The sequence below is a fragment of the Cynoglossus semilaevis genome, chromosome 11 (genome assembly GCF_000523025.1).
Source record: "Cynoglossus semilaevis isolate Cse_v1.0 chromosome 11, Cse_v1.0, whole genome shotgun sequence".
NCBI classification, from domain to species: Eukaryota; Metazoa; Chordata; class Actinopteri; order Pleuronectiformes; family Cynoglossidae; genus Cynoglossus; species Cynoglossus semilaevis.
The window spans coordinates 10,414,286-10,433,637 of NC_024317.1; the positions used below are offsets into that span (position 1 = coordinate 10,414,286).

General features: G+C 40.1%; 1 protein-coding gene across 2 annotated transcripts in view; it reads left to right on the plus strand.

Moving 5' to 3' along the window:
• Positions 1 to 17,509, plus strand: part of cntn6 (contactin 6) — a 59,729-nt gene extending 42,220 nt beyond the window's left edge. For both annotated transcript variants that reach the window (XM_025060393.1, XM_017036444.2), the window contains 12 exons: positions 1,287 to 1,414; positions 1,938 to 2,110; positions 3,882 to 3,999; positions 6,476 to 6,634; positions 7,233 to 7,382; positions 7,853 to 7,923; positions 8,246 to 8,480; positions 8,587 to 8,702; positions 14,069 to 14,249; positions 15,614 to 15,726; positions 16,350 to 16,515; positions 16,916 to 17,509. In XM_025060393.1, coding sequence (XP_024916161.1) covers positions 1,287 to 1,414; positions 1,938 to 2,110; positions 3,882 to 3,999; positions 6,476 to 6,634; positions 7,233 to 7,382; positions 7,853 to 7,923; positions 8,246 to 8,480; positions 8,587 to 8,702; positions 14,069 to 14,249; positions 15,614 to 15,726; positions 16,350 to 16,515; positions 16,916 to 17,007 — 1,702 coding nt within the window. In that variant the 3' untranslated portion in view covers positions 17,008 to 17,509. The remainder of the gene's footprint in view (positions 1 to 1,286; positions 1,415 to 1,937; positions 2,111 to 3,881; positions 4,000 to 6,475; positions 6,635 to 7,232; positions 7,383 to 7,852; positions 7,924 to 8,245; positions 8,481 to 8,586; positions 8,703 to 14,068; positions 14,250 to 15,613; positions 15,727 to 16,349; positions 16,516 to 16,915) is intronic.
• Positions 17,510 to 19,352: the final 1,843 nt, after the last annotated feature.

Here is a 19,352-nt window from a genome sequence, read left to right on the forward strand (position 1 = left end):
ACATGACGGGTCACACCGGGTCATGATTTAACGTCTGGGGCTACACCTATGAATTAAAAGAAACAGCTTGTTGTTGTTGCTGCGCCTGCCTTCTGCCCACATACTAATGCACACAGTCAGTTGCAGCTCAGCGTGGGAGCTGCCATCAGGATGTGTTTGTTGAAAAGAAAAGGGAGGTAAATGTTTGTCCAGGCTGTGAAAGCCAAAGGCTAGATAGTGGCTAGTGCAGGGTTTAAAACAAACAGACTTAAATAGCCGGTAGAAAGTGTGAAATTAGTCCATGGTCTTTGTTTAGGATTAATAGGAACATGTTTGGTGCCATCTTCAGACTGAAGTCACAGAGAATAAATCATAACTACTATGGAAAATCATAACGACTTAGTTATACAGTCCACCCTTTACAACGTGTGTTGATACCATCTATAACATGTTGTTGATGATGCTCCAGGTAGAGTTCTAATTTAGTCCTCCTCTTTATCTCAGCGCTGCTGGCGTCTGTCTGCTATGCTCTGGTTGTCTGATGTATGCATTTTTACTGTGTGTGTGTGTGTGTGCATATGTGATGTCAGTACAAAGCTGATCCTACTACAGATAGTTTCTGTCTCGGCTAAGGTTGTCGGTACCATCTGAACTCAGCAAAGACAAGGGAGGAGTTCAATCACGTCATAAAATTGAGCATACAAAAACATGCTGCTTTTGTATGAGCAAAACTTGGTTTATGGGTGAAACAGAAGAGTCTGAGTCCAACATTAACTTTAACATTAATTAATTCAACAGCAGTGATGGGAGTATCAGTTCCGTGGTACCGATGTATCAATACTCGCACAGATATCGATTGAGTATCAGTTACTCTCATAAAATATTGATAGTAATTAATAAATGAAAAAAGTGCACGTGTCACTTCCGCATCTTTTAATCCAGTCTTGAAGAATCAATAAGTTACATGAATGACCTGTATTCACAGTTATGGAAAGAGGAATCCAAAACGTCTTAAGGAACCCATATCTGAAAATAGTCAGTAAATTAATGAGCTAGTGTAGCATCATGCTATTCACGCTAAGCTGAATAGAAAAAGACATCTGAGAGTGGAGCTGAAAAGTGTTGATCACGTGGTAATTAGTAGTATAATTAAATAGGCTTTTATTGGCTTTAGGGATTAGACCTCAGATCCCAGACAGGAAGTAGCTCGTTTTAATCTTTATCATGCCTTCTCAATTAATTACCCAAATACCAAATGCTGAGATAAATCCTGGCGACACGCTGTTTCAGTTTTTCCCCTTTCTCAGACAGACTATAATGGAGGACGGAACTCTCCGAATCACCAACATCTCAAGGTCTGACGGGGGCATGTACACGTGTGTGGCCAGCAACCATTTTGGAACATCTAGCAGCACAGGGACGCTGCTGGTGAAAGGTATTTCACCTGTGGTTTTTTTAACCTTATAAGTCTAAGGTGTGGGCTCCTGTCAGGAGAGAAGAAGAACAGCTCAAGCATTACATTGATAATGAAATATACAGCCATTTTATGTTCCTGGTTTTTGACAGATGTATAAGTCATCTTTGCTTATTGTACTGCATGTCAGTTGTGAGTTATGAAGCAGAGGGAGACACACCACTGAGACCTCCCCGGCTGTGAGAAAAGATGACATTTTTAGCAACATTTTATTTAAAATGAACAGTCGTAGAATTTGCATATTCAAAAATGACTCCAAATATAAGGGAAGTCCCTTTTCGTCTATGCTGACGCCCTGAATGTGATATTTAATTATTCATCCCAGAGACGTAGCACGCACTAAGTGACGTTATTAAAGGCCATTTAATTACACTAATGGAGCAGAATATGTCTCTCGACTCCTGCGAAATGTAACTGTATTATCTCCCTCATTTGGCAGGTCCTTCCATGATCATCTAACACAATTCTCCTCACGATTTTGTAGAACCAACCAAGATCGTAGTTCCGCCGCTAAGCTTAGATGCAAGTGTTGGACAGAGCCTCGTGTTGCCATGCGAGGTGTCCAGTGATCCGAGCCTGACCCCCACCTTCAAGTGGTTTTTCAACGGGAAAGCCATTGATTTTAGCAGACAGGAGAACTTTGAAATGATTGGAGGGGTAAGTGTAATGCAGCTGAACACATTACGGGGTATTAGGGCCAAAGATATGACCTATAAACATTACAGAGAGTGGCTGATATTAAAGCTCCTGACAGCACAGGTTTTTCAGCCTGGAACATTTCTGCAGTGGTGTGGACGGGCTCTCACGACTGGGACGGATTTTCTAACAAACCATATTACATATATCTACAGATATCTTGACATAATAATGATCTTTGATGGCAGCACTCCTTAAAAATATTTGAATAGTGATCAGTTTGATAAACAGGATTAGTATTAGTCTGAAATTGGTTAAAGTACAGTATAGCCCATCTGATCCGATACCTAAGGCCAAATGCTCAATTTAACATTGTATGACATGCTGTAGAAAGAAAGTATCTTGATTGATGCATGCTTGTTCCACATATCTGCTGATACCGATTATCAGCAGAAATGTGGAACAAGCATGTGGATTAGCTTGTTTTTAGTACCATTGAAAGCTGTCATGACAACTGTTCCGTCTTCTACCTTCAAAGCTCCTGTGCTGTTGAACCTTGTCACAGACCTTTCATTCCGTGGACAGAAACAAGCTATAATTTGGCCTCCTCTGAACACAGGTGTCAGGTACTGTGTTTTAGTCGCTCGCAGATGGGTTCAGGCCCCGAGCACTCAATGGTAGTTCTTCAAAACGCATGGATGGCCTCCTCTCTCCACCATACATTCAAGGGAGAGTTTGTGATTGGGAGAGTGGGCTGACTGATGATGTTGGTGAAGATTGTCTGACGGTACTGGTTTATACCTGGGACAATCTCTGCTGGAAATGTAATGTGATGTAGGAGTTCAAAGGTCAAGAATGATCATCAGTTTGGATGGATCCTTTATTTAAAATAACCAAGTACAGGTTTCTTTAAATTTCACTTACATCGCCATCTAGCTTAAATTTATTAAGGAAGTTTTCATCTGTCTGATGTATGGTGTTTAAATGGAGCAGACGAATATGTCATCACGCGAAAGATGGCTTTAAAACTGTCATATGTAAAGACACATGACAGTTGCACATATTTTTTTTTACCCATTCACTATGCTAAACTAAAGCTAATTGCCTTTTAGCGTTCATAGTTTCATAGTTCATAGTCTTTGCCAAAATGTCAAACTTTTGAAGTATACCTTGGGTCATGTGTATGCAAACATAAATGCACTTGGGAAATCATTGTTTTATATATAGCCCTTTGTTTTTACGCCCACCTGTCACAAATGTGCACATTTAATTCAGAGATGCCAGCAGCTGTTTTCAGAGTGTTGTGTCTGGAGGGAGAACCTGTAACCTGGATGACTTTCCTCCTGCCCTCAGGTGATCTCTCAGTATGAGAAAATCAATCAACTTTTCCCCAGATAAATAAAGGAGCCTGTGTATTTTTGCGATCACAAGATTCATGCGTCTTTTAGCAGAGTCCGTCTAGACCGAAGCAACTTTACAGCTCTGACATCCGCCCCTTGATTTTTATGCTAGCTCCTGATTTGTGTTAATCTCTTCACCGATGCAGTTTTAATCAAGGATGACTCCTCAGATACCCATTGTTGGTGATACTTCAATATTTATTATTATACTTCAATACTATATATATTTACTCTTTACTTATTCTTGTTTGCCTGTTTGTGTTTTTTTAGCAGATAGCTTTGAGTGGAAAGAAAATTAAATGTGTTAATTTTTTATATGATTTTTTGACATTTCATCATTTTGAATTTTTCTCTTTCAATGTTTGTTCTTACACACGTGTGTTTGTTAACAGGGATTCACAGGTGACCTGATGGTGAAGAACACACAGCTGAAGCATTCTGGGAAGTATGTGTGTATGGTGAAGACTGAGGTGGACACAGTATCAGCAGCTGCTGACTTAATAGTCAGAGGTACGCCTCCTACCCATATTTAGGTATTGTGTGTGTACACACACGCGCACAGTAGAGAATCTCGGTGATGAATAAGTCCAGACACATCACTTCAACCTTGAATCTTTTCAAGTTAAAACTCGATGAACATTTAACTTTATTCATGTAAGAACAAGGCATTGCTCAATCTTTGTGCTACAGCACAGGTGACCAATGAAGTAGATTGGAATTTACCAATAGACTGCAAAGGGAGTCTTGGTAGATCATGAGCAGTAAAAAAAAATTCACATTTAAATATGTTCAGTTTTGTATGAGTAAATATATATAAAATAAATATATGCATAAATTTAATATTTTCACAGTAGATCATTTTAGCCTGGTCATTTGAACAGTAGCTCCAGAGCCAAAACAGTGTGGACTTAGTTTCAGTGTGGAGTATCTGCTGATACCTCCTCCTCTTCTCCCTTAAGTTCTTAATAATATTCCCACTTTGCATGGGTGTACTTTGCTTGAACCAGGCCTGTCAAAATGACAGCCTTTATTATGTTAATTATTTGTCAAAGTTAATCAGATTAAAATCCATCCACGCCGTTGCTCCAGTACACAGACGACACGACACCGACGTTGTTTTGTTTTTGCACATACTGCTGGAAACCAAGCGCCTAAAATACCATCTCAACACCCAGCATGCATCTGTGGAGGCTTCAACTTGAAGTCAGATGTCCAGCCTGTGTCAGACCAGCCTCACTGACTGGTCATCAGTCAGTCAGTCGACAGCAAACAAGCTGACCGAGATCATTTGTTGTGAGAGACCGTAGACTGATTAATATTGTTGAGGAGATTGGCTTTATAAAGTTTTGGAAGAATGTCTACATACATTGACCGATTAATCGTCAAGATGAACAGTAATGACTAAAATCCACCAACTTTGAAAAGCTCAATTTTGAGTTTGATGAATACATCCTTTGGATCGGCCACTAATAAAAACAGCCTCTACCTGCTGGTTTTGTTTTTCTCTTCCTGTTGTATAGAGAATTTCCGTTGACACATTTAGGCAGGTTGATTTGTCCACATAAATCAAAATTAATCATTTCTAATTAAACTCATCATTTTTTTATGATAAGTCCTCAGCTACTCTGTCATTAATCAGATTTAAAATGTAGACAGTTTGACAGCGTTATAAGACACAATCTTCAGACTGTTGGACAGTTTTGAACATGGTAAAGTGTTCAAAACTGTCGACAGCTTTGATCAGGTTATGTCATATTGTTGCTGCTTTTAAACTCACACCTCAACATTTTGATTGGTCACACAGTCTGTGCAGGAGTCAAACCCTACAAACGACAATTTTAAGTGACACTTTGTGCTAACGTTTTGATCTGAGTAATATACCAGAAGTTATAATTTGTGTAAAAATAATATAGACCTTCCACTTAATGTAGCCCAGACCTCAATGATGAAAAAATCAAAATGTATCATTGTAGAACATTTCTTAAATAATTATAACTTGACATACACTCTACCTGTGCCTGCATTTACAGCCATATCTGGACAGATTTTTACAATGTCATTTAAGGAGTGGGGTAACATTAATAACACCTTAGTAGTCAAACATAATGCCTAAAAGGAGCCAGTCACTGTGTACGTTGATAATGGTCTTTAACATGTATAGCATACTTGTCAAACTCATGGCCTGGGGCCCAAATGTGGCCCACCAAGGTGTTTTGTGTGGCCCACGGAAGCTTAAAAAGCATTTAATAAAGTCCAGAGTTTATTAACCTATGAAATTAAAAGTTTTATTACACAGAAATAAACAATATTTGTAGCTTGAATAACTAATAATCAGTTGCAGAAACATGTATTAGTCTGTTATGGAGCTGTTACATTTATACCGGTGGTCCACAACCTTTTTTGTTACAAGGGCTAGTCAGCCAGTACCACCCGTTGTGACCTTTGGACTGGTACTGGTCCACAAACCAGGGGTTTGGGACCCCTGATCTATACAGTCTTCCATTTAAAACCAGCCCTTCAACAGGAACTGTATTGCTGTTGTGTCCCTCGCGGATGTATAGTTTCACCATCACTCAGTCAGAGATGCATCTTCCGTCAATGATTTCCCATTATCATTGGTTGATAAGCAGTTTCAGGAGATCATTTATTCTCTGCCAGAAAAATATCACATGGTGCACATTTAAAAATGTTTTTATTTTGTATTCATTTCAACACATCTGGGTGAAGGAGGTTGACAGTGTAAGTTCTCACTAAACTAAACTTTTCAGAGTAGTGATTCAACAGACCATCCCTGAAGACCTCATTACGTCTCCACGACGTGGGTTGGTGTTTGTGTTATGACTCAGTGAACTTCTCTGATCTGGTCTTAGTGTGTCGTTACAAAGAGCTTAACCTGGAACCATTTCATTTGTTTTGACTGGTGCTGGTCTGCGGCTGATGGAGGTAACTGTGTGTGTGTGTGTGTGTGTGTTTCCTGGTGTTGCAGGACCACCTGGTGCCCCTGAGGGCCTGGTGGTGAGTGACATTACAGATACCACGGTGACACTGTCCTGGGGCTCTGGGCCTGACAACCACAGTCCTGTAACAATGTACATTCTGCAGGCCCGGACGCCCTTTTCCTTCGGCTGGCAGACCGTGAGGACAGGTAACACGTTAATTGACATCACATTTTAGTAGGTGTTTAATCCAGCTACAAAACTAAGAACGCAGTTGACAAAAAAAAAACACACATCTCATTCTAAATTTGACAACACCTGTGAAGAATTAAAAATTAATTTCTTCTGAACTGTTTGGAATGTTTCATTAAAGAATGCTTAGTTTGTAGATGTATTTTAAATGTGGCTTTGAAGTCGCGTTTCCCCTCGGCATCAAAATGACAAAATGGAAATCAGAACTACTCTGGATTTCAGCCAGTTAAAAACAGCTTGCACAAAATTTGAGCACTGCTGTTTTATCCTTCCAGAAACCATGAGTATAGACTTTGAGGTAAATCCATAGGAAAGATTCCTAACTACAGTTCAATGTCACAAAAATGACTCACAGGAGTAGCAGTGAATCAACAACACCTGAGAGCATTTCTAAAATAACAAAAAACTGTAAATCTTTCCATGTCTCTGTCACATATATAATACCATGCATTAGTGTCATGTATTAGGTAATGATGATGATGTAATGATAACAAGTTTTATTACAAATATCATTAACAACAATAAAAACTAAATAGTTCTATTTTTTCTTCCTAGTTCCTGATTCAGTGCCTGGACAGATGACCCAAGCCAAAGTGAAAGATTTAAATGCCTGGGTGGATTATCAATTCCGGGTGGTGGCAATTAACAGTGTTGGTGTTGGAGAACCCAGCATGGCGTCTCAACAGATACGAACCAAAGCAGCAGGTAATTTCTTTATTTTTGCTTCCTCTTGGTAACACATTATTAGAAAATGAAACTAGCATTTTGATGAGTTTAAGGTGCAGCAGCTGCTGATGGGAGTCGGAATTAGGATTTCATTGGTAGGGATGGCTCAATTCAATACTCAGGATCAGTATTTGTACAACATTGGTCAGAATTTCAGGAAGTGCGACCGATTTGATCCGAAGCCCAAATGCTCAACTTAACTTTGTTGTAAACAGTATCACATTAGCACATTAGCAATGGCAGCCCACAGCATGTTGGAGGAGAAAACAAAGGTATCGGTATTAAATTGTTGTGTGGAACCATCCCTGTTAGTGAGACTTTTCATGATGATCTGGAGAAGCAGCTGTGATCACCGTCTTCAAAGCTGTGAATTTGTAGAATCTTCAACACCTGCTTTACACACACCTCCAAATTGGTGAAGAGATTCTTTTCCCTTTGTGCCTCTCCAGCTCCTAAGGTTGCACCTGCTAATGTGAGCGGTGGTGGAGGAGCTCGCGGAGAACTCGTCATCACTTGGGAGGTATTTTTGATTTCTATCTTTGTTATTGTATAGTGTTGTTCGTGTGTGTGTGTGTGTTTTGTGTGATGGTTTATAGTCCTAGCGTGGTGGCTTTTAATTATCAGCGTTGCTTCACTGATTTCCTGCCTGCAGACTCCCCTTGTTGTGTAAATCAAAACCAAGATACAGAGCAGGAGGGATTGAATCATGTGATCACAGTTTAAAGCACAGCAACATGCTGCTTCACGGCTTATTTACCGATCGCTACTTCAGTCTTGCTAACTGATTTAACCAGCGCTCGTGTTGGTGTGGAGGGTAACTTGTGTTGTCTTTCCTAACTAAGCCTGTTCCAGAGGAACAACAGAGTGGAGAGGACTTTGGTTACATTGTGGCTTTCCGTCTGCTTGGCAGCCTCACCTGGATGAAAACTGCACTGGCATCAGCTGATACATCCAGATACGTTTACAAAAACCACAGCGTCCAACCGCTGTCTCTGTTTGAAGTTAAGGTGGGAACCTTCAACAGCCTGGAGGAGGGTCCATACAGCCCAGTTGTGAGGATTTTTTCTGCAGAGGAAGGTATGGTTGATGAACATGCTGCAAAGTTGTTTCTAATATTTCTTCTTTTTTTAAAATTATGCTCCAACTCTTAATTGCAATCCTGCATAATTTGTGTTTTCCTTAGAGCCCACTGAGGCGCCATCAGGAGTGTTTGGTCAGGCTTTATCAGCATCCCAGATAGAGGTGCACTGGGAACCAGTTCTTCCAAGGTCCAGCACGGAGAAGATCATAGCATATGAGGTATGAACTCCAACTTAAGCACCATGTTTAAATCTGGGATATATCATCACAAAAATGTCTCCAAATGCTATGAATAATTTGAATTTAATGGTTTTTACACTATATTTTTCTAATTAGTTAATTATCTTTTTGTGTGTTTATATATTTATCTGTACATTTGTACAAATATGAACTATATCTGATAAAATACAGCGAATGTTGTGATTGTCATGCAGCAGTTTGACTTTACAGGGAATACAACAGAGTGTAATAGGCTTTGCTCTGGACTAAGATGGTACACTGTGTAAGAGACAAGAAGCAGAGTTGTACATGGCAGCCGTCAAGATAATGAAATTTTCTCAGGGTTTGACGAGGGTAGAAAGAATTAAAAATAACATGAGCCGAGGAACTGGGATGTACAGCAGTCTGGATAAGGTTGGAGACAGGAATCAAACAGTGTTGGAGGTGTAGCTTCCATGCAGCAAGAACAAAACAGAGCAAGGTTTCAGGTGAAGATGTTCCTAAGGCAAATGAATGTGTAGGTTTTTGTTCAGTGTGATGCAGAGTGAAAAGGAAAGAGAGAGAGAGAGAGAGACATCGATAAAGACCCAAGCAGACATGACAGTTGCCTTTTCCATCCATACAATGTTTAGGATGTAAAGATTCACCCGGGAAACGGTTCATTAATGCCTACACACAGCCTTATATTTCAAACTGGTAAGGCTTTGTATTGATTTTGGTCAGCATATTACTGCACACAAAACCTTGACCACACAGTTACCTGTCATCAGGAGTGGATTCGTGTAGGATTTACTGGAATGTATTCCCCCCTTTTTAACAAAATGACCCCCCGTGTTAACCTGCTTTTTTGCCCCTATCAATCATTAAGCAGCAGAGAGACTGTCGAGACAGAGTGGGGAGGGAGGGAGGGAGGGGGGTGTTAGGTCCTGACTCACTCAATACTGTGTTTGAATCTATGGCTAAGATACCACCTTTGAAAAATCTGTGGGAGGAATTCAATAAAAGTAATTCAAATATATGAGGAACAAGCCATAAAATATTACAAAATAAACCTCCTCAGTTCTAGAGAACAATCTAGAGGTGGAAAAGTAGATCTTGATTATCAACAATGGCTGCCCTGCAAACCTAAAGGTATTTCCTGTTTTGTTCGATATAGTTAGAGGTTTAGAGTTGTATATACAGTTAAGAATAGTTTTGTACCGACACACTCAGTCACTGAGTCACAGACCAACGCATTGGAATTGTGTCCAGAGGAAGAGGAGGAGGAGGAGGAGGAGGAAGGATGAACCCCATTTTTAATGTTTATAAAACAGTAAGAGAACTCAGGCCTGGTGAGCAGTGAAGTTGTGTGTGCCCTGTGACTGATGGCGCTGTCCATGGTGCTGAACAGCCACAGTTCTCAGTCATCTACAGTAGGTCAGTTCAGCCTTGGAAGTTTATATGAACAGAACTAGAGAAGCCTGTTGGAAGAGGACAGACTTCTTTAGGAAAACTAAGTTAGTCCAGCTGCCTGATGTGTAACATTTTGCACTACTGTCTGTATTTTTTAGATTTACCATTAATGATTAACAACATTTTATTTTATTAATTATTATTTACCAAAAAAATGTCTGGTGGTAGCATATGAAAAAAAATCACACGCAAAGTGAGTCTTTGTTCTTACTGCCACACACCAGCTTCAAATGTGTTACACTTCTCCGTAGCTCTTGTACAAACTAAGTGGACTCGACACTTCCTGTAGCTGCTGAACTGTTGTGTGTACGGTAAAGTAAAGGGATCCTGTCTGAGAGCTTTAGGGTTTTCACTTCATGTACAAAAATCAGAGAGTCATTGAGGTATTTTTTAAACACATTTTTGCTGTTAAGAAAATTAATTTTATTTTAAATTTATTTTCTTTTCAAAGCCTCAGTTACAAGAAAGCCGCAGTGTTCAAGTCTCGACTCCTTTTATTGCCGAGGTTACAGACTAAGGTTGAAGGCTAATTATTGGCTGCTGGAGTAACACAATTCTTCTGGTATTTTCTTGCTTCTTTTTTAATAACATTACATCGTGTTTTCCTAATACTGTATGTTGATTACAAACATTAGATGAAGGCTGTCAAACTCAATTACTCCAGGGCAGATTTTATACAACACAGTCTTAGGTTGTGGGGCGAACAGGATTAACATTATTGAACTGCTTCTCCAGGATGCCAGGAGGCGGGTCAGAAACATCAACATGCAGTATGGGAGATGTACGGTGTGGTAAATGGACCACTGCATTCAAAACACCCAGTAAACATTAGTAGAGACATGGGACGGCTCGATACGATACTCAGGATTGGTATCAGGACTGGATCGGTAACAGCGTCGTAACAGGGATACTGTCCCAATGACAGCATTCTGGAGGAGAAAAGAAGGGATCGGATTGATATCGGTATCAGTAGATATTCCAAGTTCTAGAACCATCATATGAAGAAGAGACTCAATGAATAGACTTTCATTTTCCATCATTTTAGTGGGCCACATAATTTGACATGGTGGCCCACGGGTCTTGGGTTTGACATATGTGCTCTAGATGATCTCCGTCATGGTAGAAGCAGACAAATGTTCTTCCTCTCCCCTACTTGCTCTCGTCCAGCGGGATCCTAAGGTGTCACCAGGTTAAATGAGATAATTAACCCCCTGATCCGTCTGTGTCTCACCCCTCAGTGGGGTGTTTCTGCTGAACTTCCAACGGTCTAAATGGAGAACTTTTGGAGAAAATCCAAAAGTTAGGCAGACTTTGAAAAGTGAGTCTGTCATTTATCAGCAGCATTTTTTTAACACCATGTGACAGGTGAGTTAGGGTGAGTTAGGGTGAGTTAGGGTGAGTTAGGGTGAGTCTGGGGGAGTGTCCTGAAGTCACAGTACTTAATCACCAGTGGTGGAATGCTGCGTTCACACCAAAAGCAATAGAGGCGGAAGAAAATGTAACGCCTATATCTCGACGCAGTTTTCCAACTCCATCACAGTGGAGTCCAAGTTCACTCGCTGCGACGCCATTTACATTGATGGTGTATGTGGAGCTGCCACTCAGTCCTCACCTGTGGCCTTTGGTGTGAGCGCCCAATCACACATAGCCCTTGAAATGTGAGAAACACCAAAATGGATCGGATTAAATTTAAAAATAGCACATCTTATTATTGAAGTGCTTTCAGGGTCGCTACTTCTTCTGTAGTAATATTTGTCAAGAAATGGCCATGCGGTACTCCTAACTGGTCATGAAGTACTGTCTCTATGCTTTTTTACAAAATGAGAAAGAGGAAAATAACTGAAGCTACACTGAGGTCTGCACTGACAGAAATGTTCGCCACGTCTATCCTCAGAGAGCAGACAACCCACTGTGTTTGAAAATTTGGGGACAGCTCTCCTCGGCTCCTGCCAGGCTCTCCCAGCAGGGAACATCCACATATCTGATCACATGTGTGAATGAACAGCATTTTAGGCCCTGGCTCCAGTCGCTGTGTAACGTGTTTTTTCATATTTCTGTTTCACGTGCGTGACATTAAGAACATTTTGAAATTGCAGAAAAAAAGAAAAAAAAAGCCCTGTGCTTTAGTGAATGTTAGATGTCAGATAAATGCATCTTCATCTTCCTCAGCAGCAGTACTACTTCCTCTTTCAAACCTTTAGACTCTTCATCGTTACATTTCGATTGGTTGAGACGTTTGAGGGCAGCTTGACTGTGATGTAAAAGGTCTGAGGAGGAAAGGTTGTTAATTCACCTTCAAATCATGTCTCACCTGAACCAGACCTCATTGTTGACTCGGCACTTTATAAAAGACAAAAAATGTGCAATTTAACACCTTATAAAAGAGTAGGAAAATGATCAATGAAAAACCTAATTCATTAATTTTAGCAGTTTAAACTGCAGATCTGAAACATCACTGTCAAAACCTAATTCTGTGAGATATTCTAGCCAATGAAACGCTGTCATTAAACATCAGTCATATGTAGTGGTTCCATCGGCGTCGTACAATGTTTCACTAATTATTAAACCTTTTTAATTATTAGTTATTATTAATTATTATTATTATTTATTGTTATTCTTAACACAAGGGGAACTAAATGTGATACATGTACTTCGGGCCATCCTTTGTCTGGACTCATTTTTACTGGATGTTTTAAATGCATTGATCAGCATGACGCAGACCGTGTGTACAGTTGAAACAAATCCAAATTGTTGTCTTCAGAATAAAAGCCTTGCAGTTGTGTATTGTGCAAGTGTCGTTGGTGTACATTATTTTTAGCAAAATTTAAATGTAAATGGCAAAATCAGTACACGCAAGTCACATTTACAAAAAATCTTAATTTGTAATTGGCCAGAAATTGCAATTAATATATTTGTTTATTTATTTTGTTGTTTTGTTGGGGTTTTTTTGTTTATGGTATCAGTTAGGTCCAGTATGTTTATAAATGGTAGGGGCTCAGTCTTCCTGCTCTTGTTATTATTTGAATATTCTAGAGTAAAATGCAAACTAACTAAAAGTGTGTTATACATGGAACTACATCAGGTTTATTAATTAACAAGGGATTATAAAATACTCACAGTAGGGGGTCCATCCTTCACAGCTTTCTTGGGGTCCTTGGCCTGACAGGCATTCAAACCCTTGGTTCAGTCTGTTTCAAAAGTGACGGCAAAACAGCCATAACTAAAACACACACACACAGAGAGTACTACAAACAAAAACACACTTTCTTGCACACACAATCACACACGTACAGAAGCACTTGTTATCAGTAACTCCAGACCCCTTCCCTTCTCCCAAACAAGATCCTGACGGTCCTGAGCGCTGCCAATTGAATAAGTACCCAGGTTACTCTCAGACCATCTGTCTGACATTTTCCTGTCCGCTTCCTCTGTCTCATGCACTCGGGTCATGAATGATGTAGCTGTGAATTCAGATCCCCACCAGCTCCTTATCCTCACACCGCTCTCTCCCAGCACCAGTTTTGGTATTGCTGATGGCCCTGATACAGCACCTTGTCATTGGGCGATTTTAAAAAATGTGCACCTCCACGCTAGCTTGGCTGATAGCACGCTCCTTTCTACCTTGGGTGCCATAGAATTACTTCTGGAGTACATTAAAGTTCCAAAATGAACTTCATATAAATCTGCACCTCCGTAGGTAAGTGCCTCTCCTGCCACGTCTCAACTGTGCATCAACTGGCTCTGCTGTGCAAAAAGCTCATTTCTTTTAGCACACTGCGGCCGTGGCAGAAGTCAGTCTGGTCAGAAATTGGCAAAATAAATGTTTTGAAGTAACTCGGCTGCCAATACTTTACTGATTTTAAAGGGGAACTACGGCCAGAGTCTCATACGTATTCCCATGTCTTTGGTCTCAGGTTCTGTTTTGGGGAGAGGGATCTCCACAGAGTGAGGCCGAGAGAGTGAAGGTTCCCAACACCACAGCTCTGCTGTCGGGTTTAAGAGGAAGCACAGTCTACAGGATCTCAGTCAGAGCCTACAACAGCGCCGGACATGGACCAGGCAGCACCGCGATAGACGTCAGCACCAAGAAACCACGTGAGTTTGTGTAAAAGAAAACACCACAGCACACAATGGTTTGCAGTTGGTTTTTTGGTTTTTTTATTTAGTTGTGACTGCCAAGAAAATAATAAAAAAATTAAACACCTTAACATGGACCGCCATGTCCCTATACATGACTTATCATTAGCGCTAGCTTGACTGGAAAATGTTGTTATTTTTTCTTTCTTTTTTGTACATATATTTTCTAAAAGGTTCTCCCAGTTTCTGTTTTTTTTTTTTTTTAAAAAAGCTAAAAATGTCTCAGTTTTTGTAAGACCACATGTATTTGAAGATAATGGAAAAAGGAATGGAACGACGGTGACATGAAATTCTAAATATGTCTTTGGACTGTGAGTGCTGCAGTTAAAAGCGACTTAATTACATCTGATAATCACTTAGAGGGAATTTTAATTTCATTTTGGTTGTTAAAAGTAAAGGTCACGTCTAACAAGATGGGTTCACGTGAAATGAAACAACAGATTCCATTTTGGTTTGAGCATCAAACAGACTTTCTACAGTTACTTGGTCGATGATGACGTCGATGTAGATTTTACAGGACAAACAAACATTTAGTCCAGCTGCCTGATGTGCAACATTTTTTAAGATTTACCATTAATGATTAACAACATTTTATTTAATTAATTATTATTTGGTGGCGCTTTGGCCCAGAGGCAATGTCTCTGTCATTGGTGTGGAACCCCAGGGTTCACCTCCTGGGCAAGTTCGAATCCCGGTTAGGGCGGTTGGTACCTTCCAGTGGACTCACCACCCGCAGGAAGGTTTGGTATGGTGCAATGTGATTTGGGTGGCGACTGCTGCCCCCGCGACCCGGTAACGGATAAGCGGATGAAAATGGATGGATGGATGGATGGATGGATAATTATTATTTGCCCAAATTTTTTCTGGTGGTAGCATATGAAAAAAAAATGCATTTACTGTGATTGGCTGATCATAGTCTACATAATTACACACATTTCCACCAATTTCCACACGCTGGTTAAGGTGCACGTTGCTAAGGCAGTCGTTTTAGTCATTTTAGAAAAAGACTTCTGTGAGTCACCGTGGAGTTAAGAGGTTCGTGCTGCTCCAGGGTGAACGTTTAATCCATCCCTACTGCGTTAGACATATTTCTGAAGCATAACTGAGTGATTAATCACCGCCTGTGTTATGAGTTGATTTTCACCTCATGTCTTGTCTGCCGTTTTTATTTCCATTGAAAATGTATATTTTATTCACATTTATTCCACGTAATTAGGTGTGAATGCAGACCGAGGATAGAGAACAAGGCAGCGGCGTGCGTGTGTGTGTGGGGGTGTGTGTGTGACATCCACGTGTGAAAGATGTGTCAATGTTTCACACAGCTCCGAGTCAGCCACCAGAGAATATCGAATGGAACCTGACGAACTCAAAGATCCTTCTAAAGTGGGAACATGTCAAGGCGTTGGAAAATGAGTCGGAGGTGACAGGATACAAGGTGAGTTTGTCAGAGTAATAAAAGAAACCCACAACCCGGGGAAACTTATTGCCTCGGCAGCTACCTATAAATGGCTTCCTCAGTGCAGCGGGAAGAGCTTTCAACAAAAGATATCTACTAAAGTGATGAAACAAATGTCAGCTCACGGAGACCGCTGTGAAGAAGAGCTGCTAATGGGCACCTTATTGTTGAAGGTGGTTATTTTGTATCGTTGGGCAAAAAAACTCTAAACGAATACTTCAAACAATATGTTGCGTATTGGGAACTTTAATTTTAAAAGTAATGATATTTGAACATTTGGTTTGGAAACAAAACAAAAATAATGTACAAGAGTTCTTGGAAATGTTTAAATGTATCTGCTGTAGTTTATTATAGAAAAACCTGTTTTCCTCAGAGTCCAGACACTGATCCAACACTTATCAATCCAATTCTTCTTCTGCATGACGGGCGGTGATATCATCCCTGTTTACGGCATGTTGAGCATTTGAATTAGTAACAGATTTTGTGGTTTTTTTATGTTCGATCCTGGAATCCTGACCAGTAGTGGATTGAAGCGTTCTAGAGATCTGTCAAGACATCTTTGGTCGACTCTTCTCACCAGTAGCGCTGCTCTCTGTTGGCAGATTGTGTGCCGCCAGACCTGGAAAGGCACAACTACAGAACTGGAAACCAGTAAGGCCAGCGTGGAGCTTCAAGTCCCCTCAGAAGGCTATCTTATTGAAATCAAAGCTCTGTCCAGGGGAGGAGACGGCACCAGCAGCGGTCCCATCCACATACCAAAGATGGACAGTAAGTTCCAAACAGTCGGCAGAAGGAAACGAAATTCTTCTCTCACTGGAAGTTTTCTCTTTTCCCAAAAACTGACAAAACACAAGTGCAAAAAAAACAGTTTCACTCAATTTACAATGGATAAAAACTGAACAAAAATACAAGTGAAAAATAAAAAGAATCAATGATAAATATATAAATATATTTAGGTTGTGACAGAGCGGTTTACGCAGTGTCGGTGGTTTACAGGTTACTTCCTCACACAGTCCAAAAGTCAACACCCAACCTCTGTGGCCCAGGGGAAATGTCAGAGGATCAGGGGCAGAAGATGATGGAATTAAATCCTTGGAAGTTTCTAGATATGGACTTTAAAAAGTGGACAGTTTTTTTTTTCTAACCCCCTGTTTCTTTCTCGTTCCAGGTCTTAACTCCAGTGGTCGCCTGAGTCTCTTCTTCGTGAAGATCTGCTGCTGTGCTACGTTGTTCTTCTCTGTTGGTTTTGCAGCTCTTTAAGGCTTTTTATTCTGATATGGATGTTGAAGTGAATATGGATTATTATTCCTCGATCTCTTCTCTTCCCTCAGACCTCAGGTTTGAGTTGCACAGTCTAACTGAATCATGGTAACCGTCCTGACAGACTGTCACTAACCCATGATGGCAACACATTTCCATCTGCCTGTGTTCAGGATCTCTGACATCCTGTGTGTAAATGTTTTCGTTTGGTGTCAGAATGGCGTACTGTTACTATACAAATGTATGTTCTATTATATGATGTAGTTTAATTTTAAGGATATCATTTTTTTGTTTGTTTGTTTGTTTTTCCTGTATGCAAAAATTACAATTTATAACTCTACATTCACTGCAAATTTAATCTAGTTTTTAATTATAATTATTATTAGTATTCCCACAGTAACGCTAAAATGATCTCAAATAAAACTTGAACTTGAAAGATTTTATTTTAATCATGAACCCTCCGTCTTCAGCTACAATCGCAATTTATTGCTCTGCTAATGTGATAGCCATGTATTGATATAACATCTCTGTGAGATGATGGAAGTTTAATAAAAAGTTTCATGTTGAAATCTCATCGAACATTTTTTAATAACTCCTGAAAACAGTGCACACTGGGTGGCAGTAATTGAAGTGATAACAGAATAACTCAGTAAATACATAGATTTTGCTATGCCTTGTTTGTAAAAAAAAAAAATTAAATTAAAACCTGAAGTTAAAGCCAGTCTTCGGCAAATATGAGGAACGTGGTCGAAACTAAATTAAACTTTTGTGGTTTGGAGATTTAAGTAAATACAGTCTGGCTCTGAATGACACAAATGTAGACGAGCTTTAGGCTAGGAGAGTGCAGCAAACCGACGCTAGCATAGTTATCCAGGGCCTTGTTCAGAGCAGATGATGCATCCCAAAAAGTAAGATGGACGTCACCGTGAAATCCTGACAGTGTCATCATTAAGCAGAGGTACATTTGTGTTATTTCTGTTTGCATTTTGTATAATTGAATACAGTGGATGTATTTTTCACCTAGTCCTTCAGTGACATCCTGTCTGAACAAATCCACATTCGTATAACTTCATTATGGCTACAGCACTCATTAATATTATGTAAAAAAAACAATACATAGTATAAAGCAGGTGTCCGGTCCGGGCAACGATGCCGGGCCGCAGTGGGCAGTACACTACTGATTAAATACATCATTATTAACACTACTACTACTAATGGCAGTTTTCCTGTCGTCTTCATTTATTTATTTCTTTATTGTGAAACTTCTCAGTCAGGACCTTCCTGGTTTATTCACTGCTGCAGAAACCTGGCGTTTGAATGTAAATGAGGTCAGCGGGGAGAGATTCACAGACCCTCGTGAACCAGCACTGGTCTGGCTTCCAAGATAAGTGTGCTGAGAGATTACTGCACGTGCGGGAAATGTGGCTTCCTTCTTCACTTGGGTTGCCATTAAAGCTCCAGTTCATTTTGGTTAATAAAACTGTACGTAGTGGCTGAACGGTATTATTTAGGAACTCCACCCTGGTGGACTGGACAGATTACTGTTAGTTATTAAGGGCTCAGGAAAGTAAATGTCACTGATGATTAAAAAAAAAAAAGAGAGAGAAAAAGCTAACCAGTAACACAGGCTCCTTTATGTTTCCTATGAAAATAGACATTTTTTACACTTGACAGTCTATATACTTTCATGTGTTACTTATATTTAGCATGCTTCTTAAATGACACATCCAATAGGGGGCAGTTTTGATTTAAGAGTCATTTGCGAGTCAGTTTCTCACAGCCATGGAAACTGTGAGCTCTGTCTCCCTTCTCTCCTGCTTGTGTCTGAGTTAATCAGTGACATCACACTCACCTGTGTCCTGTGGTCCCCACTGATTAGTCTCACTCCTGTCACCTGGCGGCCAGGGTATATATACCTCCCTCCTTCACTCAGTCTTAGTCAGTTCAGTGGTTGTTGTAATGTCATGTTGCTCTTTGTGTTCCTGTTAAGCGTTCTGCTCCTCTGTGGTCCAGGTCCAGGTCCAACCTGGTCCTTGAATCCTGTAAGTGGCTCTTTTTGAGTTTTGAACTTTGAGTTAACTTACTGAAACTGAGAATTGTCTCTCTGGTGCTGCACTTGGATTCCAACTGCCTCTTGAGTCCAATCTAAAAAGTAACAATGACTCCAAGTCACTTGTGTCAAACTCAAGGCTCGGGGGCCAAATGCGGCCCACTAGGTCATTTTGTATGGCCCACAGGAGCTTAAAAAGTATTTACTATAGTCAATGCAGCAGAATATCTTAATCTAATATAAATAAAAAAATTGAAAATAAAGGGTTTTTTGGGTGTTTTTTTTAACACAGCCA